At 39.1% G+C, this 26,595-nt stretch overlaps 1 protein-coding gene and 1 long non-coding RNA gene across 2 annotated transcripts in view; one reads left to right on the top strand and one right to left on the bottom strand.

Annotated features, from left to right (window-relative positions):
• ftr84 (finTRIM family, member 84) overlaps nt 1-25,922 on the top strand; it is a 30,150-nt gene extending 4,228 nt beyond the window's left edge. Inside the window, exons 4-7 of the mRNA XM_064352056.1 lie at nt 747-903; nt 1,359-1,415; nt 2,094-2,147; nt 21,532-25,922. Of these exons, the coding sequence (XP_064208126.1) occupies nt 747-903; nt 1,359-1,415; nt 2,094-2,147; nt 21,532-22,073 (810 nt within the window). The 3' untranslated portion in view covers nt 22,074-25,922. The remainder of the gene's footprint in view (nt 1-746; nt 904-1,358; nt 1,416-2,093; nt 2,148-21,531) is intronic.
• Nucleotides 4,069-26,595, bottom strand: part of LOC135263723 (uncharacterized) — a 51,272-nt gene continuing 28,745 nt past the window's right edge. The window contains exon 2 of the long non-coding RNA XR_010332529.1: nt 4,069-4,566. This is a non-coding gene — a long non-coding RNA (uncharacterized LOC135263723). The remainder of the gene's footprint in view (nt 4,567-26,595) is intronic.

The following is a 26,595-nucleotide window of genomic DNA, read 5'->3' as shown; positions in this document are numbered from 1 at the left end:
ATATTTATTTCAGTCCATTTCAAGTTATGTATAGACCTACTGTGTGTGTGTGCATATTACTGCATTGTATGATTAATATGGAGTCAATTTTGTGCCAAAAGTATTGTCCGCATAGGAAAGAAATAGCACAAGTGTAGATGTGGAAATGTTTCTCGTGATCAAAAAAAATAAAATTAAACGCATTTTTCTGAATTGTAAACGAAAAAGTTATGTTCACAAATGTAAAAAATAAAATTGCAATTGTTTTTTCTCACTCATGTTTATTTTATTTTTTACAAGTACAATTTCATTTTTTATGATTACGATTCTTTTTTTTCTCGCGCTTGGGGTTTTGGCATGATTTTGAAGTGGAGGCGGGGTGAAGGGAAGGGGGGGAAATTATTGGTCACTCGGACAAATGTGTCATTGGTATGTGCTGTGTTTACTTCCCCTGACGGAAGGCAAGTACATCATCATTTACCCCGGAACATGGCGGAGCAACGACATCCTACGATTTTTTTTTTTACGCGTACAATACTTTTGTCACAAAATTGACTCCATAGGTTAATGTCTAAAATCTAATACTGAACCTGAAAACTAATTTAGTTATAGAAATAGAGATGGGGTCAGCTGGGGATGGGGTCAACGAATAGCATCTGAATTACATATCCAATGGATCATCAAGACCTTTTTAGGTGTAACATGTATCACCACAAACTGAATTAGGAGTGAACTGCTGTGTGTTTTTTATCATTTGACTGATACAGAATTTCCCTACCCTGTGTGTACCTCCTGAGCCGATGGTGCCGAAGGTGCTCATAAACTCAGAGTTTTCCTTCGGAGAGGTCTCCAAAACAGTCACTGACATGAAGGAGCACCTAGAAGACATCTGTAAAAAAGAGCAGAGCAAAATCTCCAAAAAAAGTAAGAGCTTTCACTAAAACTCACTGCAAAGGTCATGATAGCATTTTGGAGCATGGTGTCCGAGAACAATCAATCACCCAGCAAATGCATTTCTAAGCCACCCTGATCAGTCTTCATACACTATTTCCAAAGCAAAATTCCAGGGTAATGCAAGGGACTTCAAAGACTTCAAAAGTTTGAAAGGACCTCAGAGTAAGAACTTTTGTAAAGACACCATATCTTACTTAAGCCACCGCCCTCATGCAGTGACTTCTGGAATCTGGAGATTTTCAAATTTTGGAAGATGGTATGATGATATCATTCACTACATAAGTTTGAATTTAGATTTTCCACTTTCTAAATAAAGCACTTTGGCTGGAATACAAGGGTAGTGTAGTTGCCTCCAGATAAAACATAGCTGATTAAATGCTAGCCTAGATATGAATAACCACATCCACGAATGTTCCCCTTTACAGTCAGTGAAACTCCAGTTTATATTTTGCTACCCAGGAATGGAGGCAGGAACTTTAAAGGTAAGATAATTACTGTGATTACTGTGTACATGTAGCAGCAGTCGGTCTGTTCACAAATAATTATACAATAATTCAATAATACAGATGTATTTCACAGTGACAGTGGAGCGGCATTCATGGACATGTGCATGGATGGGTGTGAAGGAAGATATGGGAAACACTGCTGGCTGTTTTTTGAAAATAGTAATTCATACAACATAGTAATTTCAATTTATAGGTCCAGTATATGAATTACTAATTATTTGTGAACAGACCGACTTCATTTTACAGGTCTGGCACAGTGTAAATACATATGAATTATTATAAGATAAATGAGAATGGACTTAATTCATTGTACAGGTTCGGTATTATGTAACTACTTATGAATTATTATACACTGCAATGAAAACAAAAGAAAACATTTTTTCATGTGATTTTCTCAATGGAAAATTTTTCAAGACTCGTATTGTTCACAAGTTGTTATTGGCTAATCTGGGTCAAGCATAAAAGTATTTAAGGTGTTTTAAGTCTGTGCAACTTAAGTGCAAATCGAGTACGAGTCAGCAACTGAAGTCCCCATCTCTGGAGAGCGCAAGTATACAATATGTAATAAGTATTAACATTGTGATGTTTTGTGATTATTGTAGTGTTTTCTGTGGAAGTTCCTTGAATTTATCATTTTTTCTTATTGTTTCAAAGCTCCATCTAGGAAAGAGCTTCAGGAGCCTCAAACCAGAGCAGACTTTCTAAAATGTGAGTTGATGTGAAATTCATTTCCTGCAACAAAATGTTTGTCTGTGTGTGCGTGCGTGTATTTGTGTGTATTAATATAAATTAACTAGATCTCTTCTAAATAGGAGTTACTTTCTGAATTCTAATGTTAAGTACGTGGCTTCTAATCAAAATCTGGTAACAGATCTGACTCTTTTATTCCTTGAAATAAGTGCTGCTATTCAGACGCGTCATGCCCATTCAAGCTGGGCGGGCACATGCCCCAGATTTTTGATATATGGTTTCTTATATTTTTATTTTATTTTATTGCTATTATTTTTTATAATATGTAATTATGATCATTTTATATTATGAGTCAAACGCATTCTTCTAATTATGTCATAGATCATACCTCAAAAAGTCACACACCCCCTTTCCCTATTAGTTATACACACTTAATTGCATTTGACAAATATAGGCATAGTTTGCTTTGCAACATAGTTGGCTTGTACCAGCTAAAGTTAGTAGCCATCCCTCAATCCGGTTGTTTGGCCTTCTGGCCCGCTAGCTAGTCGTGACTTGTGATAGCATAGCATCCTATTTAATATTGGTAAAGGAGAGCTGTGTGAATCTTATGGCAGTGAGCTGATGAGTTTTTATCACCACTATCACAGGTTATAGTTAGCAAAACACTGAATTCCATTTGATATCTCCAGGTCAAGATGCAGAGGAAAATGTTGTCATTCTTTAAAAAAATGACAGAAAGCCCTAGCCCTGTCCTCAGTCAGGAGGTTGATAGTGCAAGAGGTAGGTTATCTTAGGTGAGATTTATAGTGATAGGCTATGTTTCCTTCATGGAAATGTATGCATGTAGGCTGATCTGATGGTCATTGCAGTTGAGGCACAGAGGACCCAGGAAGTGAACTTGGAGAGAGTTAGGGATTCCTTTGGAGTCTTGCAGACAGACATGAAAATCCTACACTTGGCTATTATTGCTTCCCCCCCCATAGTTATATCAGTGTGTGAAGGTGTGGTTACAGGTTATATGTACTTAGGCTAGTGGTGATGATGGATCTTTCAAGGAGGCTGAGCAGTTTGGAAAATAGGTTACTACTGCTCAGTCTGAGCTTTTATTGGCAATGGAGCAGACACTGCTATGTGATGTCAGCACAGTCTCATCTGTACTCATGCTGCTTCCTATGCATTGTGTTTGAAAATACAGCTGTTGATATGTTGGCATGTTCCTTTCATCTGTGGTTTTATCTATGTTCTCTAAATTAATTTGCATTGTGGATATAGTCTTTTTATGTGAATTTATGCCCCTTAAAATTTTTGGGTGAAGCAGACAAGATTTAGCTCTTTTTCAAGGAAAGTGGCAGCAGTGTAGAAGTGAGTGAATAAGTGAGTGTCATTTTCAATAACCATAACAGCACATGAAAATCTCTAAATAAATATACAGTATTTACCCTAATATAAAGTGGGAGATTACTGAGCTACAAAAACTGATTTAGTGAAGTTTTAAAATAATCCCCCCAAAGTCTTTGAATATATGTCAGTTGCCTCATTATTTTCTTTTTTCTGGGGAAGGACCCCCATGCCCCCTGCTCTAATTGTGCCCCCCCAGAATTTTGGCTTGCATGATGCCCCTGCTGCTATTGTTGATGTTTTAAGTGAGGTACAGTTGAGGCTTATTGTGATTGTGCAAACAGTGTCCTCTTGTGGTGAAATTTACCCTTTGTCAAGGCCTGCCCAAGAGCTGCTCTCCTTAGTCACTAATTGTTGCTAATCCTGCTTTTTCTTTGGAAAGCAAGTTTTGCACAGAAACCTCATTGAAAGAACCTGTAAATTATATTCCTTTGTATTTGCATAGAATTGATCAGTTTCCATTGGTCAATAATTTGGTCAGTTACACACATGCTATCCAATCCAATCCGGGGTAGGACTCAAAGGCAGACCCGAAAAATCAGGGAAAAACTTGGCAGTTTATTATCAAACAAATAAGCAACAGAATCAGCGAACAGTCTTGTAAACCACAATCCAGGCTAAGGTCAAAATTCCAAAGACAGTCAAAATTTTCCAGGCAGGCAAAGGCACACAACTGGAACAGAGGCAAGAACAGCAAGACAGGCAAGAATTCAAAAAACCGAAGCAACAGTAATCAGAGGAGTCAGGCTAAAGGCATAAATGGCAAACACAGGCAAAAGTAAAAAACCGTATTTACTAGGAATAGAAAAAGGCTTGAACGGCACTAAGTTACACAAGGCACGATCTGGCACAGACTAACAGAGCTAACAGAATATATAGCTAGAGAAAATGAGTAACAGATGAGTTGCAGGTGGGGACGGCGGCAGAGGCTTGATTGAATAATTCAGCTGAGGCAGACAGGCAGGAATGGGGGGCAGAGCGTGGGTGGGAACCAGGAACCTGAAGAAAAAGCAAACACCATGCGCGCACACACACACTCATGCATACATACAAAAAACAAAAAAAAGGAAAACACAACGGAAACTCAGGCAGATGTCCTGACACCCTTAGCTATGAATAACTTTAGTTTGTTGAAGGCAGTGCTCGAAGTGAATGAAATAAGTGTGAGCAAATCATGTGAGCAAAACATAGAAGTCCCAGTATGGCAAACTGGTCCGTTCCGGTCCGCTTCAAGCATTGGTTGTCAGATTTATACCTTGTGTTGTATGACTTGTGTTGTTATGTTCGATAATAAAATGTGTTATTCTCTATTTGGATTTTAATAGAAAATAGCATTTTCACTAAATAGCATCAATTTGCAAATAATTTAGCCAAAATTATTGTCATTACTGTTGTTGTGAAGCCTAAGAAAAACATCAAATGATGATTGCACAAGTAATGTGATTTCCTTTAAATATTGTTTTTGATTTGTAACCCGAATATCCAGGCAGAGTTAAGGTCCCATAGGCCATGTAACCAATAACATAAGCTGACGTTTTGATTACCTCATTCATATTACCAGTATAGCAAATTATTCCAGCAGAACACAATGCAAACATTTGGTAGGTTCAGCATTGTATTGCAAACATGAAATTATGGAACTTACAAAGTAGAGCCATGACTGTACTTTCTTTACAATGTTGATGGACTTCTCTTTCCTGTTAGGTTCAATATTGATTTTCTTTGGTTTGATGATACTGATAAAATCAAATTGATGTTTAAAATTTATGTTTTTCCAGGTCTAGAAAAGTATGGAAATTTTGGTGTAAGTATGGAAAAAGTATGAACCAGACCTGGGTCAAGTACTTATTTGACCCAGGTCTGGAATGGACATTTAGCTCTTACATAAACCGATCAGCCACAACATTAAAACCACCTGCCTAATATTGTGTAGGTCCCCCTCGTGCCACCAAAACAGCTCTGACCCGTCGACCCAAGTTTTTTAAATCATGTGGAAATAATTCACCGTCTAACAATACCTTAGCTTTTTATAGCCCTGTAGAAACGAATAATGTAATAAACTACCAATAGTGAAATAACTCCCAATAATGTAATCCATTTCAAAAAATTTATGTAATAATCCAATAATGTAATAAGTAGTAGTAGTGTACTTAATTGATCCCCGGGGGGAAACACAATCAGATACACATTTACAGTAGATACAAAATAGCAGATACAAACATACAGTAGATACAAATATATACAGAAATCATATACCAGAGGACACCTTCAGAGGTGGAGTCCATGCCTTGACGGGTCAGAACTGTTTTGGCGGCATGAGGGGGACCTACACAATATTAGGTAGGTGGTTTTAATGTTGTGGCTGATCGTGTGTATATACACTAGAAAGTTCACAAAGCGCAAAAATATACTAAAAGGAATAAAAAGAAATGCTGTGTCTTGTTAAAAAAAATTGTCCAAACGGGCACTCTAATGCTCATTCAAGATGACTGCCTGGATGTCAGTTTGTTCAATCTGGGAAACAAAGAGCTGAGTTTCTAATTGAAGAAGAAGCGTAGTGATATTAATTGCATTTAGTCCAGGGTGCAGTTGTAGGCAGTTATTAAAAATAAAAACCATGTAAATGTTTGTATTTATGCATTTAAAAATATAAATAAACAATTTAATTCCAACTTAAATACAAAGGGGGAAAATATCAAATATCCCTGGATTAGCACTTGCAGCCCAGTAGAACTGAACAAAGTGTGAAAATAGGTTGTAGTTTAATCAAACACTAAAGCATTGTGCAAAATATGCGCCAAAGAAATTGACATCGCCAGCATGTGAGAGGCAGTGTTAGCCCCCTGCAGGGCAAAAACATGCAAGTCTGGTCCTTTTTTTTCAAGAACGATCTGCTTCTCAGGTATTGTTTTTATTATTATTAGGGGTCCAAGCAGCGAAGCTGGTGGAACCCTATTGTATCTGTTAGGATTATTAGGGGTCCAAGCAGCGAAGCTGGTGGAACCCTATTGTTTTTGTTAGGATTATTATGGGTCCAAGCAGTGAAGCTGGTGGAACCCTATTGTTTTTGTTAGGATTATTCTTATTATTTTTCTCCACTAAAAGTGTCTGAGGCTCAGCAACCATAAGTCCTACAGCAACCAAATTTTGCAGGTGGGTTCCTATGGCCCCCCACTACTCAGGCTAAAAATCACCTATGTCGGCCAGATGGTGGCGCTATAACAAAGGGTCATGCGTAAAAGGCCATAACTCCCACACCATACGTTATATCAACACAAAACTTCATCGACCTATGCATCTGAACATGGTCTACAACTTTGCCATTGGCACCACCTATGTCCGCCATATTGTTTGCCCGCCATTTAGACTTTTTAGTTGGGGCGTGGAAGTTTTCTCCACTAAAATATCTGAGGCTCAGCAACCATAAATTGCAGACCAACCAAATTTGGTACGTGGGTTCCTATGGCCCCCCACTACTCAGTCACTACAAATCACCTATGTCGGCCAGATGGTGGCGCTATAACAAAGGGTCATAATTTAAAAGGCCATAACTCCTACACCATAAGTCAGATCAACACAACACTTCATCGACCGATGTATCTGAATGTGCTCTACAACTTTGCTTTTGGGAGCACCTATGTCCGCCATACTGTTTGCCCGCCATTTGGACTTTTTTATTAGTTGGGGTGCGGAAGAGCTGGAGCTCCAAATCTAAGTGTTACGACATCTAGTAAACTTCTTTACGGCAAGCGACATCCATGGCGACGCAAGTAATCCGACACCGTAGGGTCTAGTTTTTATCAGTGAGGGGAGGGTCTGAACGTCGGGTCTGAACGTCGGGGAAGCAATGGAAGACAGTGCCACCCAGAGTGCATGCTAGGCTACCAAAAGTTTGTTAGTAAAAGCTTTTTGAGAGGATGAATAATTACTTTTCTTTGGCATGGATCCATTTGAAGACAGTATCAAGAACAGTTTAGTCTTTGAATCTGTCATTATGGTGAGAAACAGCTAAACCATTTTATTGATAGGTTCTGAGTTTCTGTGCAAAACGCTAAAACACGCTGGTATAATGAAACAATGACGGTCCGCTTTGTTCCGTTGCTACCATAACATAACAGACTATCTTGTATCTACAGCTGTAGTTTCTCGCTGCAATTACTAATATTGACTATAAACAAAAGACGCAATTTATGCTGTACTCTACCAATGTCTAAATAAATAATATGGTACTCTGAGCATAGGAAGCAGTTAGCATGGATGGCGAGTTGATATTTTTTGCTACTACAAGTTTGTTAGTAAAAGCTTTGAGAGGATGAATCATTACTTTTCTTTGGCATGGATCCATTTGAAGACAATATCGGGTGAGTTTGTTTAGTCTTTAAATCCGTCATTATGCTGAGAGAAATCATATTCTCAATTTAATCTCTAAATTGACTGTAAGTTTAGGGTTGTAACTAGTTAGCTGTTTCGTCGGTGACTCAGTTAATGCACTCGTCTTAACTATTGCTTGTATTTTTGCATAGACTGCGTTGTTGCTGTTCTTGTTTGTGTTAGTGTTAATCAGTTTAACCTACAGGGTCCAAGTTGAACTATGCGCTTGTTCCCTGCACTCGGAACGGTAGGCTACTGCCCTCTAGGGTTTTCGACACACTTGTTCCTGCTCATGGTTAAACACTTTGTTGTACGTCGCTCTGGATAAGAGCATCTGCCAAATGCCTGTAATGTAATGTAATGCAATATTCCGTAGCAACAAGATAAATCCGACATTAGCCCTAAAATATGCCAATACAGCAGTGAAAACGCTGCTCACTGAATAACGAAATAAGCGAGACTAACTTTTTTAAAAACTATACCATGTCATTCTACAGTCAATATCTGGGACTAAACATTGAATAAATATACAATCTTACCATTGGTTTTACGCGTAGAGATGTCCCTTTTGCGAATGAGTGGTCATATATTGTCTTGGACAATCCGTTTGCGAAACATACGTGCATCTGTGACGCCTGGGTCTGCTATCTTAAATAATAGCTGTGCGTAATACCACACCTATTGCTTACGGCGTTGTCGCCCTTTTTAGTGCAATTTGGCTTGATTGACAATTCATTTATTCAGTAGGTGAGAGTATAAGCTTTCTAACGATGTATAACATGTCTGATTTTGCTTTTGGAATAGCGTTTTATAGGTCAGCGTAACCAAAATTTTTCTTATCTGCCAATGTCTAAATAAACGGTAGGCTACTTTGCGCGCAGCACGCAGATCGCGAGTTGATATTATGTCTTTTATTTCCGATTTTTCTCAATGTCGTATTTATTATTTGAAATGTGCATTTATGTGTTATTATTCTATCTGTCTCTGTGGCGCTCTGAAATGTGCATTCTCTGCTAAGCTGAGCAATGGATTGGAGTATGTGTCTGACGTAGTGTTGCACGGTATACCAAAACTTCAGCACTTTCTCGGTACTTAAAAAAAATAAAAAATAAAAAAAATAAACGGTTCGGTATTAGAATATTCAGACGTTCGGTAGTTTTGAGTCAAATGTAAAACCCAGGGGAAATTGTCTCCCGCATTACTGATTGAGAGGATGAAAAGTGTAATTTGTCAGAATCTTCGCTAGAAGGCAGTAGCAACTAAGGTTGCCAAGTGAGGTGACTTGCGCTTGTGTACTCAGCTCTTTGATACAGCGCAAGCTTTGACTCAGTTCACTTCAGTAGCAATAGGTGTTCCAATTTGGAAATATTTTATTATAGATAGATGCTGTATTGTTATTAAAATATGCTGTTTTTAGATCTATTTAAAGGTGAAAGACCTGTTTAAAATATTATTTAGTTTACAACTGTTTAATTTTTGAAATATATTTAACATATTTTTCTGTTCAGTGTTGTAACACTATAGGCCTATGCATATTAATATGTTGAAGAGGCTTCAACTTAAAGGTTGTTAATGAACCAGGTTGTTAATAAACCATGAATTCGAAAATGAGGATAACCCTTGTGGACATTACGTTTCTGATCTATTAAGGTCATTTCAGTATCGTTAGGTACCGAGTATTGAATCAGTATCGCTTCAGTATCGAGTATTGTGATACTAAACCTGGTATCAGTATCAAAGTCAAAATTTTGGTATCGTGAAAACACTAGTGTGACACCTTTTTTAGTTGCGGCATGGAACCGCTGCAACTGTACATACACGCCGGGCCATATATGTGTTACGACATCCCATGTAAGTGTTACATAGTAAAGGCATTTACGGGAAGCGGCCAGGACACATCCATGGCGACGCAACTAAGTCATTCGACAGGGTCTCTTAGCACAAAATTGGCCATAAGTCATCCATTTTTATACAATCATCATGATATTCAGTAGATATGTTGGGTGAAGGTGTATGATCATGAGGACAAAGCCATTTTAAAATCGCTCAATAGGGGGCTCGATGGTGCCAATACATGTACCCCTCCCAACGCCGCTTGCGGCTTTAATTATTATTATTATTATTATTATTATTATTATTATTATTATTAATAATAATAATAAACCTTTATTTAACCAGGTTAGTCCCGTTGAGATTCAAAAATCTCTTTTTCAAGGGAGACCTGGCCAAGAAGGCAGCAGCACAAAAAGTTACAGACAATATAAAACCATAAACATAAAAACATATCCAAATCAAAATGTGTGAAAGAGCATAATTGAGGAATAAGAGAGCAACAACAAAAGCAGAAACACAAAGTATGTACAGTCAAAAGCTAGATAGCAGCTTATTCAAAGCAATGACAATTTCTGAGTGACTTTGTTTCCATAGGCCTAACAACTGCTTTGAACTCAGTGAGAGGAACCAGATTCTTAAGCTTCAGCTCTTTCTGTAGGCTATTCCATGTGGAGAGGGCAGAGATCATAAAGGCTTTCCTGCCCATCTCTGTCAACCTTTAAGGACAGTCAGCAGAATGGAGCCTCGGGACCTCAGACTGTACTGTCCTCCAAGTTTCTGTGTAATATAAATACATAAATAAGAGGGAAACTTACCCAAAATAGCCTTATAAATAAACATATACCAGTGACTGAGCCTCCGCAAAGACAGAGATGGCCAACCAGCCCTGGAATACAGTGTGCAATGATGAGTAAGGGCTTTACAGTTTGTAACAAATCTCAAAGCACTATGATACACAGTATCTAACATGTGAAGACAAAGAGCTGATGTATTCATATACACCAGGTCCCCATAATCAAGTAAAGGTAAAAAAGTAGCAGCAACTAGTTTACTCCTCGACTCAAATGTAAAGCATGATTTATTCCTAAAATAAAACCTTAACTTCAGCCTCAACTTTTTCACAAGGTTTTCTGTGTGGCTTAAAAGAAAGACAAGTATCAATTAAAATGCCCAAATATGTGTAACAAGATACTACCTCAATCTGCTTGCCTAGAGTAGTTACAGTATTTGAAACATTCAAATGTTTCTTCTTGGAGTTAGTAAACATCATTATTTTACTTTTGTCTACATTCAATACAAGCTTCAATTGACAGAGTTGGGACTGTACAATATCAAAAGCAAATTGCACGTTCTCAAGAGCCGTATTGAATGTAGAAGGGCCACAATATATGACAGTATCATCAGCATAAAAATGTACATTTGCATTGGGTACAATTTGTCCCAAGCTATTGATATAAATAGTGAATAAAAGTGGGCCCAGGACAGAACCTTGAGGTACACCCTTACACACATTAATAAGTTAGAGGTGAGTCCATCAATTTTAACACATTGGCCCTCATTTATCAATCTAACATAGAAACCAGCGCAGATCCGAGCGCAGAAATCATCTTACGACAGGATTCACGTGTGATTCATGAAACGTTTGTATCTCGCCAATCACAGCATAAGAATGATTGGGCGTTGATATATGTGGCGACTTAAAACAATCGTCATTTAAATATCATGCCCCTATATATTCTCAGTTTAGAGGCCTCGCCCCTAGAGTTTACGACATAGAGAAGCATAATACGGCCAAGAAGAGAAATTTCTCCGACCTAGAAATAGAATCTGAACCAATTAGTTCTATTTGGCAGCCTGAAAAGTGGCATAAAAGGAAGTCAGAAAAATGCAGTGTGGAAGGAAATCACTGCTGCGGTCAACAGCGTTGCCGTGGACAATCGAACTCCAGCTGAGGTTGGAATATTTAATTTATACATCCGTGATATGTATAGCCTACATATATATATATATATATATATATGTGACGGGTGCTGGAGAAAAGGTCCGCAAGTCGCAAATCTTGAAATCACGCTAGGAGGCAAAAAAGGTTTTTAAATTTTTTTTTTTACTCTTTTTTAAGTGTTGAAGAAGTCACTCAATAGAATAAACAGCATTTTTATGGTCACTAAATACTTATAATTTGTCAGCAAAGTCGGCTTGTTTTAGTGATTCTTACAGCCGGGTTTTGGAGCTGTGATGGGGGTGCAGTTTAATTAGCATGTTTGATTTCGTTGGCTATTGTCACTTTGTTTCAGTCAAGCCACCGCCCATAAATAAAGCCGTGTGGTAGTAGCCTATGTTTGTTTACTCTGAGCATCCGCCATTGTAGCAACCTCACAATCAGTAGGTGAGAGTATAAGCTTTCTAACGATGTATAACATGTCTAATTTTGCTTTTGGAATAGCGTTTTATAGGCCGAACATTTTCTTACTATGGCATTCGCTCTATATATGGTAGCATTAAAAGACGTTGCACCTAATGACACATTGTCAATGATTTTTCGTAATTTCTTGGAAAATACCATTATTATTGAGGACTTCTGGGCATAGCAAAGCCATATGTTTGCTGATAGACCTATCTGACATCGTTTTCTGGAGCAAAACAGAAGCGGCTAGAACTGTCATTGATTTACTGTCTGTGTCTCCATCTACTGAACATAGATAAGATTTAATCATTGCTATGTAATTATTACTGCTCAATATTTCGGTTATATACGTTATTTTAGAAATTGAGTGTCTTTAAATAGGTTCTACATATCCACCCTTAGATTTTATGAACTTGTGGTCAAGAAGTTTTTGATCCAGGACATGTATACTTTAACCCGCAATCTCACAGTATTTCATTGCGAACTAAAAAAGGAGCAAATTCATTTTAGATTTTTTTCCTTGACCATTTCATTTGTGGCACTTTATTTCTTACAAAATTATGAATATAAAGTAATCTAAGCTAGTATTATAAATGGTACAAATGTATTGCTTCATTTAAGACATTTTTCTAGTCTCTGTGGTGTTCACATCTGGAGTTATAAAGCTTTAAATAGGGTAATCCCTAAATGGACAAGGATTTACAGGTACTCTAGCGGGGGAGTGGTTGGGGTGGAGTTAACTAGCTATTGTTCCCACCCATTATCTCCCTGTGAGAAGTGTGAAAAGTTCAAGATCTTTCAAGGGGAAACACTTTTCTCTGCTACTTGATTTTAGGAGTACCAACATTCAAATAAGCATATCTTCTTCAACTATTTTCAGATTTCAATGTATGACACATCATTTGAAAGTTTATAATCTGCACTTTCATAATCTGTAAAAAACTGAAAAATGACCATCCCCTACTTGAGGACCAAAACACCAGCACCTGTCACACATATATATATATATATATATATAATAGTAATTAGCTTATATCGTCATTCTTTACATTTGGGTGAAGAAAAAATGGTCAGACCTCAAACTCGCTACCAAAAAGCTGCAGCCCGTAGGCGCAGCACCCAGCTGACTGGAGGAGGTCAGCTGGATTCCAGCCTTGCATTGACGCAGACTGAGGAGCGAGTGTCTGCGCTTATCGGGTCTGCTTCCATTTCGGGCATAACAGGTGGCGGAGCAGACACAGACGCACCTGTGTCTGAGCTGGATAATGGTAAAAATTTAATAGCCTAGGCTACTAGTATTTAAATAATTACACGGTTGCAGGGTTAATTTATTTCTTCATTTAATGATGTTTTAATGAGGTTATAAACATGCTTTCTTTTCATTCATTTCATTTTCGTAGAGGTCTTCTAACAGAGCCAGATCTGCCATTGCCAAGATTTGATGACTGTCAAAGTTCTTGTTTAAATAGGTGACTGAATAAGCATCTAATCTAATTCCTTGTAATTATGTCACCAGTAGCGTAGCCTAACAAGTAGGCTATCTCAAAATGAAAGAGAAATGAATCTCATAGCCTACACCAAAAACCTGTTAAGCCCGTTAATTGCAAACAATTTGAAAATAACTATTTATGTTAGGGATATGACACAGTCGATGTAGGCCTTTACAAAATAGAATATTTTACCATAGGCTACATATTTTTAAGTGATGAATATGTGGCTGCATGTGCTCAGATGCCAGTCAGAATATGGTCTAATAACAATTCTCTGACTCAGCCAGATTTACTATGCTGCACTGCAAGTCCACGCTGACATGGAAACTTGCGTACATGACTTGAGACTTGACCTGAGATTTGATCGTGGCCTCCGCTCGCGTCCAAATTGATAATGTTAGCTTTACGTTAGGGAGCATAGCACAGAGCCGAATAATCAATGCTGTTCACAATATGGCTGATATTCCTGTTTGGGTGCTATTAATCTGAATGAGGCATTCAGCCTCAGCCAAATAACCAGTTCAGCTACCATTACCTGTGATTATATTGATGTCCAAAACAATGAGATCATCTAGAAAACTGACTGACCGTCTTATCAGAGGGTAAACGCAGTAATTAATTGGCTCTGATAATATTAAGGTATTTATTATATTCACTTGAAGAACAAATAATCAGCCAATCGATGCTCTTGTTTTAACATCGCTGTTAAGGGGGGAAAAAAATTACAAGATTCACTTTTGCATTTTAATAAAAATTAACATATGGCTCCAGATGTTTTCCATTTCTTCCCACAATAGGAGAGTAATACTGCTTCTATTAGATTTGTATGAATAGAAACCCATAAATTACAGCCACTTTGATGAAAACAGTCCATTGAACAGAAGCCTGTTGAATAAAAGGCGTAGAACACCCCTTCTTTCCATAGCCACAGAACTCTTTGGAAATGTCTTTACAGATTGTGCCACATTCTGAACTTTTTGAGACCTGGTGTTTGAACAATGTTTGAATTAATGGAATACATAAATAGTGCACAGTTTAATACCATGGACATGCAATAAACAAATTCCATTGTTGTCTAAAATACAGCTTGGATAATAAATAAATAAGCTCAACATCATTGGGATGGCAGGTATGCCATCCAGCCAAGTTACGCCTTGGCAGGGCATGCCCCATACCTATACAGCACCGAGAGTTTGGCACTTTTCAGGGTTCCCCAGAGAAATAACCACAACAGCCACAGACTCTCAGCCCTTAAAAACATTAACCATGACAAACAACCCAAGACCATTAATCCTCCACCACCAAACTTTACAGTTGGCACTATTTGGGCCAGTACAGTAGGCATTATGCATTCTGCAAAACCCAGATTCATTCATCAGACTGCCATGTTGTGAAGCGTGGATTCATCGCTTGGAGAACACATTTCCACTGCTCCAGAGTCCAAAGGTGGTGTGCTTTAAACTAGGGATGGTGATTTCCATTTATTTCAAATCGAGGGATCGCATAATGTGCTCAATCCGAAAATCGATTTCTAGAATGGAAAAGAATCTTTAAACGTATCTTGGCTGTACACTGGTCGTATAGGCAATGCATGAATGCACAACAACGCACATCATTACCCAATTCTTTCCATTATAGGGAGCGATCTCGTAACGTTATTTCCAAACCGCTATTGGTTGACCCGCTGTTTGTCCGTGTTTCCCTGTCAGTGCGAACGCCATCAGGAGCTATAGCGAGTGCCGGACGAGGCTCCACGGTTGTTGACTACGCGCTCAGGTGGATTCAGTTCAATTGATGTAGGCCCACCTTGTGGATTCAGTTCAGTTGGTGCAGGTCCTCCTTGTGGCTCTGGCTCACCTGGTGGCTCCAGCTCATAACTGGCTAGCTCTGGCGCATGATTGACAGGCTCAATAGTGGGTGCCGGGGCTGGGCGAACTAAAGGGAAGCTCACTAGTGGAAGCCAGAACTGGTCAGCGGGGATGACGGAGCAGAAAGCACCCCAGGGGCCCCTGGAATCCCCAGCAGGACAGACATGCAAATTATTACGATGCATAGTGCGAGTGGGACCATCTTTGCCCTCTGGACGGACGACGTACACAGGCTGTTCTGGCCATAATTGAGTTACCACAATGAACGGAGTCGGGACCCAAAAGGGGCTCGGGCTCTGTGGTTATAACGGGCCTGGTCTCGGGCTTGCCGACGTGCAGCGTCATGCGGGGAGACTGACCCAGTTCACCATACTTACCGAATCTTTAGTCTGCTCCAGTGACAAATTCACTTTGGGCAATTTCGTTCAGTGCAGGGCATTCGAACTGTGTAATTCTCAGCTGCTCTGACATTATCCCACTTATACACTGGCTCACCAACAAAAAGCATAATTGCAATCAAAACATTATATTACAGGCATTTAGCAGGGTGACTTACACAACTTTTTACAAAACATGCGTTTAAAAATACATATTTGCTTTATTCTGTTTATATTAGATTACGAAATACCCACTATTTTATGTGTTTCTTCTTTTTTCACACAATCTACTGTATGGTAAATTTATAAATGGAACCAAGTTCCAACACATAGTACATTGATAACCTTTATGAGAAAATAAAAAGATGGAATAGGCATGTATCCAACGAGTACTGGATCAGTCCACTACTCGTACCCATCCCTACTTTAAACCACTCCAGCCAATGCTTGGCATTGCACATGGTGATCTTAGGCTTGTGTACAGCTGCATGGGCATTGAAACCCATTTCATGAAGCTCTTGATGAACAGCTCTGGTGCTAACATTGTTTCCAGTGGTAGTTTGGTAGTGAGTGCAACCGAAGACAGATGATTTTTACGTGCTATATGCTTCAGCACTCGGCAGTCACATTCTTTGAGCTTGTTCACAATAGCACTCACAGTTGACTGGGGCAGCTCTAGCAGGGTAGAAATTTGACAAACTGACTTGTTGGGTAGGTGGCATCCTATGACAGTGTCACGCCTAATGGGTGAGGAAAAAAAAAAAACTATTGCAATAAAAAAAATAGAATTCCTGGCTATGTCGATGACTGCACTCTGTTCCATTGGTGAGAGCACAGTGAGGGCTGTCACTACCCAATTTGCCTAGGGTCCATCTTGCCAAAATTAGGTTACAACATTTAAAAAACATCTGGTCCATAGAACTGTATCTGCGGGCCAATGTCAGCCGGCTCTAGAGCTAGCTACCTAGCTCCTGTGAGTTTTATTAATATTCAAATTTGATTGTATGATGTAGACCTGCACACAGCTTGGGTCGGCACCTGAGAAGAACTGAACAGAGCTGAGTAGGCAATATCCAGTGACATTGCAGGGACTAACAGGTTAATTCAAAACAGGTTCACATTCTTAGCTGTTCAATCAATCTCCAGTGGACATCCACATTAGATGGTGTCTCTGCCGATCTTGACCAAGACCATAGGTGAATTTTAAAATATTGTTAAATGTGAAACTTAAGGGACTTCCGACAGACAACACAGCAGTGTTCCATGTCGCTCCTGTCACTGCTCCAGGAAGCGGTACATTCACCCGGGATTGCAAGCTTACTGTGCGTTGGGCCAGTGTTGATTTTACGTCCTCACTTTGGTGAAGCTTTTTGTCCATCAGCCCAACATTGGTCAAATGTCGACGAACTGACCAGAAGTGTCGGGCACAGCTTGGTTTTAAACTGATCAGTCAACTCTTCCCCAGTGATCCAATGTTGGTTAATACCCAATACCAATGTTTTTGATTTAGTTGACATCTATGAAATAGGCAATACATTCCTTATATTCCAATGTTTCTGTTTGTTGTGCACAATACATGGCCTAACTAAACAACATGATACCAGTGTAAAAGAAGGAAATGTATGGTTGAATTAAGAAATGTATTATGAATCTCATCAAAAACACGTTTTCAGTGTACAAAAATGCCAAGTTACTCACACGTACAAGACATACACCATCTATAACTCATTCATTCAGACTGTCAAAATCCAGGCCAGCCATTAAAAGTATTGATATCAAAATGACGCCAAGTTATGGTACTACAAACAATATAGGCTATCTTGCCTCACCGAAATTAAATAAGATGTATTCCAAAGCAATGCTACCCAATATTTCCTCAATTCTTTCAAGTCACTTGGCCCTGTGTGTATAAGCATGCAGTACATGGACAGGCCAAACATATGTGTGGATGGCTTTCTCACAGTCAAGATTGATTGAAGAGGCATCTATATGTCCAATTTGTATTGGTATGTATGTATTTCGGTGCCCAGCCTTTCTGTTGCGTGAACGCTTGTATGTTTCTTGGTATAAATGTCTGTTTATAAATGTGAATGTAACATGCTGCGAGGGAAATGTCCCCATGGGGATAAAGAAGTTGTCTATGTATCTATGTACAATATGCATTTTACATGCAGCATTTATTGTACGTAGCAAATATATAATCACTTGTACATTTACTCAAATTCAGTGCAGAAGCAAGTATAAATATATGTTTTCTGGAGAAATATGCTTCCTGTAGTTACTCACCTGCAGTTTTCTGCATGAATGTGTTCCATGAGGCAATGCAAAATATAAAAATTAAATAAGATGTATTCCAAAGCAATGCTACCCAATAGTTCCTCAATTCGGTAGCATTGCTTTGGAATACATCTTATTTAATTTCGGTGAGGCAAGATAGCCTATATTGTTTGTAGTACCGTAACTTGGCATCATTTTGATATCAATACTTTTAATGGCTGGCCTGGATTTTGACAGTCTGAATGAATGAGTTATAGACGATGTCTTGTACGTGTGAGTAACTTGGCATTTTTGTACGTTGAAAACGTTTTTTGCAAAGCGTTTTATTATGAGAGTGAGAAATGCGAAGTGACCCTGTAAGAAACGGTTGTGGATTATGGCTGTCCTTGTGTGAATTTGTACAGTCTGATGAGCGTGTACCTTGTAGCAGTTTCGGTTTGCTATATATGTAAAACAGTGGCTGTGACAAAGGGTGCGGTGGCGTATAAGTGTAAACGCGTCAGAAACGCAGGGGAAATATGGCCAGTGTATGTACGGATTTGACGGCCATCCAACGAGCCTTGATTGACAAAAGAATCAGCAAGTCCGTAGAATTAGAGCTCCCTAGGTCGCAACTTGTGTACCCTTCTGTCCTACTCCGTTGTCTGTTATTTCGTGGAGATGCACTTTTAGTGTTTGTAAGGTTTATAAGGCATTTTGATAGGCTTATCTGCAGGTGGGAATCCTCTTCGCTGTTTTGCTAAGCTAGAACCGGAAAACTTGATAGTGGAGAATAGGAGCAGACGCATATGTCCCAGCAGGCTTTGCATATGAGAAAATAACAACAGTGTGAGAGAAATTAGGATGACATTATGAAATTGCGTAGTTGAAACAATAATGTTTTTAGTAGAATGGGCATGTAGGTGAAGGTTGACATGATCACGGAGTATAGTGCGAAGTAAATGGAGTGACCATGAGTGAGCTTATGTTCCTTATCGAACGGTATATATAACAGTCGCTATAAAACATTAACCGTTAAAGTGGAGGGTTAAGTAACGTGTGAAATCTATTGCACTGATGTATTTTTCTCATGTTCAGTACTAGTAGTTATAATTATGAGTGAATCATGATTTTAAATGTAATGTTTTAATGGGGAGTTGCAGAACGTACATACGTAGCAATTGTTTGTATGTGGCTAGATAGAGAACAGAGCGAGGTAACATGAATGTAGAAACGTGGCGTTTGCTGATAAGAAGGTTTTGTACGGTAGCCAAGTGAAGAAATATAGTTAGTAGAAATGGCACAGCGGTGAACTGGTGTAACTTTTTAATAAAAGGAATACATTTGCCGTCATGAAATGCATATGGGTGGCCGTGAGTGAGTTTTGGTAAAGCAAATATAAGCGTAAGAAAACATTGTAAAAGTGTAAAAGAGGAAATTATCTGGCTGAGGACGACGCGGGATTCAATCCTTCAACCGGAGGTTTAGCAGTCCGTGAGTTTGTTAGGGCAGCACCATGACATAGCTATGCAATGCGTGAAATATCATAAGCAAACATGTCCGTGGTTTTAAAGAAGAGCACAGGCAAGTAAGCACAGAAGAGCTCCCGTTGAATCCATATGGCTTTGCAATATTGTAGCCGGTTAACAACTGAACGTGCAGACGGTACGTCATAATGCAGTGTATACGTTTCGGGGAACGGCTGGTAGATATGGTGCAAAAGCAATAATTGAGAAGTAGTAGACAATTATTAGTGAGGGTAAAGCAGGTTAAAGAAACGCGTTTCTAGCTGGGCTTGAACCTCGGACCCTGTATTCCCAAGACTGGGACCTTACCCACTAGGCCACAGGCAGACTAGCTGTTTGTACTGAAAATGTATAGTGAAGATTTGGCTGCTGTAGGTAAATTGTCCAATGGGGAGATATGTTATTAGTGGGATAGGCGGCAGGAAAAATAAGAATGAGAAGAAGAAGAAGAAGAAGAAAGAGAAGAAGAAGAAAACACAAAATCCCGAACACACTCACACACATAGAATCAAACACATGGCTCCAGAATCCTGGCATTTACGCTCCAGTTGCCGATCAGTACTGCGATGTTCTGTAAGGCAAAATGCATTTTAAGTTGATTAATTTCCAGGCACAAAATTCCTGGGTGTACACAATATCTAATAACATTAATAATTTCTAGCTAAAGTTATCTAATCCAGAAAATTAATGTGTTTAGATATACCCATATTAAATAGACTAGGTGTACATTGGACGTGAAAAATGTGTTTTGTTAAGGTTAAATAAATATAAGGTTGCCAATACTTAACAAACTGTGCTTTATTCAGTGACAGTGAGAGACTGTTTCACGTGCAGTTTACAAGTTTCATTATCCTCGTGTTCGTCACTCTGGTTCAGAATGACAGCTGTCACGTAGACATTTTGCTTCCTAAGCAGGTGTGACTGGCAAAGTTGAGAGTAGGCTGCGCCACTGGCATGAAATGAACCCCTTTAGCGGGAGCTCACATATTCAATGCCATTTGAAAAATTTGCATCAATAGTGCTCCAAAAGAATAAAATAACCATCAAGTTGTTTAGAGTGTGGTTGTTTAGAGGCTAAACAATCTTTATATTTTCATTTTTTTTAAAACAACAAAAAAACAGGCTACATATAACTGTGAGATTACTAGGCTAAATAATTTTCAGCCTGTGGCTAGCTGCTGATTGATGGAAAGATCAAGCCATCGGCAAGTCAGCCAGTGCTGTTTTAACATTGGTACCATGGTGGAATTTCAGTGCCAACCAGTGCAGACGCTGGGCCAAGGTATGCTTGCTATCCGGTACCCTGTTAACCAGGCACTGAGAATAGATGGTTTATGGCATTAACCCCACAAGCTAGTTAGCAATCAAAAGGTCTTAATGGTGTTTTATAGCTAGTGGACTTTAGTTTAGTGTGCCAATGTGGGTAACTGGTGCCTAAATTGAGTAATCTGTTGGTGATTTTAATGATTTTTATAGAATTCCATTGACTGATGATTGCGAGTGCCATTTCCTTTTAAGTGTATAGACCTTTCTGTTGTTCATCCTTTGATGAACGTAGCATGCTTGTCATGATGTAGCTTAACTTGTGTGCTTTGTGTTTTTAAACTCACCAAAATGAAGAATGAAGTATTTGTATTCATTCAACAATTGTTGCAGTTAGTTTTCAGCACTACAGTCCTGTCCACTGCCCTCTGACAGTTGTTCAAGTTTTTTGTGTTCCGGGACCTCTAAGATGCTTCATTAACCTCCCTCACTTTTTGTCCCAGCACCTCCTGTTTTACAAATTAAGCACAGAGGTCTGAGTATGTTTTGTGTAAGTTATACTTAGAGTATAATCAGATCTAATTACGTCTTGTATTTATTGTTTTTTATTCAGATTCATGTCGGCTTACCCTGGATCCCAACACAGCATACAGAGAGTTGGTCCTGTCTGATGGTAACTGTAAAGTGACCAGGAAAAGGGCGGTTCAGTTCTACCCAGACCACCCAGAGCGATTTGACAGCTTTTCACAGGTGCTATGCCGGGAACCCCTGGGTGGGTTCCGGTATTACTGGGAGGTACAGTGGAGCGGGGAGTTTTCTATCGGAGTGGCTTACAAAAGCATCAACCGTAAGGGGAAGAACTCCAGCAGCCTGCTGGGCTACAATGACAAGTCTTGGAGCCTGCTCTGTTCTGACACTGGATACTCTGCCTGGCACAACAAGATGGACAAAGACCTGCCATCCTCCTTGCAGGCCTCCAGGATTGGAGTGTACCTGGATTATGCTGGGGGATTGATAGCCTTCTACGCTGTGTCCGATTCCATGCAGGTCATCCACCGCTTCCAGGCTCACTTTTCTGAGCCACTGTTTGCTGGGTTTGGGGTTGGCTCATCTGTGTCCATTTGCCATTTGAAGGCTAATCCCACCCTGTATTAGAAACACCATGAAACATAGAACAAACAGAAAATAAAATATCCATATAGAATATAGAAAAAGGCAATATTAAAACACAAAGAATAAAACAAATAACTAAGCACAATACAAGTAAAACATAAAACACAATTTTAAAAAAACATAAAACAGTAGAGTTAAGACCCAACAATCAAAAAGGAAAAAGCACAAGCAAATAGCAAACAGTCATTACAGAAGGCAGTTTTTAAAAAAATAAAAAGGTTTTTAAGCTAGTTTTAGAAAGCAGAGAGTGTAGCAGTAATCCTAATATTGTATGGAAGGCTGTCCCAGAGCCTAGGGGCCATTACAGCAAGGGCTCAGTCACCTCTTCATTTTAATCTATACTCTGGAACAGCCAGAATGGCAAGGCTGGCAGATCTCAGAGGCTTCTTGGAACAATAAGGAGTTAAAAGTTCACAAATATAATTGGGTGTCAAACCATGTAAGTCCTTGTAAGTAATTCATAAAACGTTTTAATAGATTCTAAAAGCAACAGGCAACCAATGCAGAGAAGCCAGAATTGGGGTGGTATGGGAAAAACGGTTACTCCTGATCAATAGTCTTGCGGCAGAATTCTGTAGTTTGCAGCTGAGCTACAGCGCGACAGTTGAACAAAGCATTACAATAGTCAAGACAAGGTGAAATAAAGCAAGTATGATACTTTCAGTGGTGGTAAAAGACAAAAATGCTCTAATTTTAGAAATGTTCTTAAGTTGTTAAAAAACATTCCTGAACCAGTTTTAGTATGTTGTTCAAAATTTAGATTACAATCAAAGATTATACTCAGATTCTTAGATGTAGACTTGATGTTTGAAGCCAGGGGACAAAGCAAAAGGACAGCAAGTCTTCTGGGAATTACCTTACCTTCTGGGTCTTACCTGTGATTATCCTCGTATAACTGAAAAAGTGCTATCAAAAAGGAACAGGTCTGCCAGGTAACAAAGTATAGTGAAAATAACGGGTGAAGACAACAAACAAAACGGGCAGCTCCGACGTGGCGGACAACCATTGGAGCCGCCTTTCCCCCACGAGTCACAGATCCTTATATAGGGTAATCCCATTTTGGTCCTTTTAGCGTGCTGGCAAAAGCAGTGCAAGCCAAGTAGTTGCTAAAGCACGTGAACTGTAGGAGGGCCTGTATGGTTGACGATGGCAGTGTGGCAATGCATTGGGTTATTACTAACATTTGATCGGAATCCACAATTACTGTGACAACAGATATTATGAATTGTCTGAGATTTCAATAGCTACTTGCCATACTATCAAGATGCAAGGAAGCTACTCGCCTAACTATCAAGGTAGTTAGAAAAAGCTTCTTGCCTAGCTATAAGGAAACAGACTGATGCCATTTTCGCACTTACACAGTTCTGGTTATTACAAGCTAGTTTCAAAAACCGTGGACTGCAAAACCTGCATCCATCTATTTCCTGTTCAGGTGTCATTTTCAGCTAGCTAGCTGGTTACAGAGCCTTGTTAGCTACCTTTGTATGTAATGAAGCTACAGCAAGGCTAATAAGCACAGTTCTGTGCTACTATATGAATTGAACCAATTTTAATGTGGCTTTATCATTTGGCAAGTTCACAGCTAGCTAGTTTGCTGTGAAGGTATCTATCAAAGCTCTGTAGCTGGCTTTATCATCAAGCAGCTAGCTGCTAACTTGCCAGACAATAAAGCTGGTTATGGAGCCTTGTTAGCTACCTTGATAGCTAAGAAGGCTACATTCCAGGCTACCAAGTTAACTAATGTACCAGGATCCAAATGTACCAAAGTCCACAATCATGTGATCGTGTTTTAACCAATAAGGGGTTGATATGTCCAAATGACACCATAACTGGAAACAGAGTGATGCTGATTGCAATAGAGACATAGTGCAATTAAGTCCACACCGGAGGGGAAAACAATTAATCGCTCTCCATTGACTTTGTATTGCGTGAGGTGCCTCCTTGCCACTTCGGTTTGCTAACAAACAACAGAAAAATGCCTAAAAGCTGTTGTGTGGTGGGATGCACTACCAACAGGGTAAAGAACCCAGAACTCAGTTTTTATAAGCTGCCGAACCGAAAAACTGCTGTTCTCATTCGCTTTAGCTTACAGATGGCAGAAATGTGGGTGTGAATTTGCGAGGCTATCAACATTTCTGTAGTCACAACTAGCTTGTTATCGTTAGAAAGTTTAGAATGAATAGCCAGTTCGTAAAACAAGAAAGCGAGGTAGCTTTAATGGTAAGTTACTATCTGTCCTAACATTGGAGTCTAGTGGGGTGTCAGCTAGCAAGCTAGCTACAGGCTACAGTAGCCTATGTTACTGTCATTCAAATTAAGTTGGAGGGACACTGAGATCTGAGACCGACAATATTGAGTTTGTCAATATACCTTTTCCTCTCTGGTAGACATAGGGTGCTAAAATAATCCTTTGACATGCTTAAATCTAATGTTTTTAGCTAGCTACAGGCATTTTGTTAGCGTTTCAGCCCTTGGTTGCATGTTGTGGCGCCGACTGTTTTCCCCTCAGGTTTTCAGAGTATCTTTATTTCACCATCCTGGTAATTACAACAGCCAATAGAAACCTATAGGGAGCACATAAACAGGAAGTATCATTTTTTCGCTCAGCAGACATGCCTAGTTGTGTCCTTAGTCACATGCCTAATCACACGTACAACAAGGATGGCGCAGAGTATAACTCCATGAAGCTTCATCGTTGCTTTGGATAAAAGCATCTGCTAAATAAATGAAACAATTAGACTTTCTGTATATAACTTCGGGTGAAAATTTCCGGTGAGTTGTCGCCCATATTCTACCAATATAAAAGCTGCAAACTAGCATTAATAGCGTTCAGTAGTCCCAAAGAATCACCTCACAGTAACCACTTTTTCTGCGATTTCATTTAGACTTACCTTTATTTAAATAAATTTCAGATAAAATTTGTACACAATCGCAATCTACTAGCTTTCTATTTGGCTGGCTTAAATTGAGCCTGGAATTTAACTTTGTCCTTATATTTTTAAAAAATTCTGATGATATAGGATCACTACAATAACTTTTAATACATATGCTATGCATCATGTATGGCTGCATGGAAACAGCCACATTCGAACATTGTGTTACCATATACACTACATGGCCAAAAGTATTTGGACACCTGACATCCAGCAGCTCATTCAAAATTATGGGCATTAATATAGAGTTGGTCCACCCTTTGCTGCTATAACAAGCTCCACTCTTCTGGGAAAGCTTTATCTTAGATGTTGGAGCATTGCTAAAGGGATTTTTTCCCATTCAGCCAGAAGTGCATTAGTGAGGTCAGGCACTGATCGGGCGATTAGGCCTTGATCGCAGTTGGCTTGCCAGTTGATCCCAAAGGCGTTTGATGGGCTCTGTGCAGGCCAATCAAGTTCTTCCACATCATTCTCGGACAAACCATTTCTATATGGGCCTCACTGTGCGCAGTGTCATGCTGAAACAGGAAAGGGCCTTCCCCAAAACTGCTGAAGAAGCACAGAATCGTCTAGAATGTGATTGTATGCTGTAGCATTACGATTTACCTTCACTGGAACTAAGGGGCCTATCCCAAACCAATAAAAACAGCCCCAGACTAAGAGGTGTCCAGACACATTTGGCCACATAGTGAACATTTCATAGCACAACTATACAGCAATGTTTAAATTATCATCTCTAGTTTGCTGACCTCTTGTCAGTGCGAATAGTGAAATAGTAGAAAACATTTAATTGTAACTGGTTTATCTGTGTAACTTTGTAACTTTAGGTTTTTGTCAGGTCCCCTGTGCAAAAGATATTTTGATCTTCCAGTTAAATAAAAAAATTTTAAAAATGTAATTCCTTTCCATTCATTGTTTATTCCAGCTCCACCCATCCTATTCAATCAATCTTAACTCTTATAAACCTATCCACACGTTTGGCCGGTTCATCTACTGTATGCTTGTATACACAGGGCCAAGTGTATGGAAGAAAATCTGTCTCACCAGATTTTGGAATTTAAAAGCCTTAGAATTTCTAGCACTGAATTGTTTTGCATTGTAATTATGTATCTGAATTGTTTGCCTGAATTCAACTCTTCAAATTTTCAATAACTCATAGTTCAGAAATTCAGAATCAAAAATTCAAGTTTAAAAAATTTCAAATAATATATATTCAAGTTGCTCAGATTCGATAGGCCAAATTCAGATCCCAAAATTCGAGTTTAAAAATTCAGATTAAACATCTGGGATACCAAGGATAAGCAAACGATTCTGTCTCTAATCGAACCAACAGCCAGCCAATCAAGTTACGCACTGTTGGTCATGTGACGCCGATGCTTGAAATTACAGGAAGGCGGTCAGCTATGGCAACAAACCCAAAGGATGGCACTTTGATGAGTGTATTAACTCTTTTATTTGCCTTTTTGTGTCATTTGTTTTTGTAAGATTCAGTAACAGGTAATAGGGTGATTCTCTGGATCGGGTGCCCTTTAAAGTTACAATCTCGAAGATTTCCATTTCGTTCTCTTTGG

This window comes from Anguilla rostrata, chromosome 9 (genome assembly GCF_018555375.3).
Source record: "Anguilla rostrata isolate EN2019 chromosome 9, ASM1855537v3, whole genome shotgun sequence".
In the NCBI taxonomy this organism is placed as follows: Eukaryota; Metazoa; Chordata; class Actinopteri; order Anguilliformes; family Anguillidae; genus Anguilla; species Anguilla rostrata.
The sequence above is the reverse complement of the archived record's forward strand: the minus strand, read 5'-3'. Positions and strand labels throughout refer to the sequence as shown.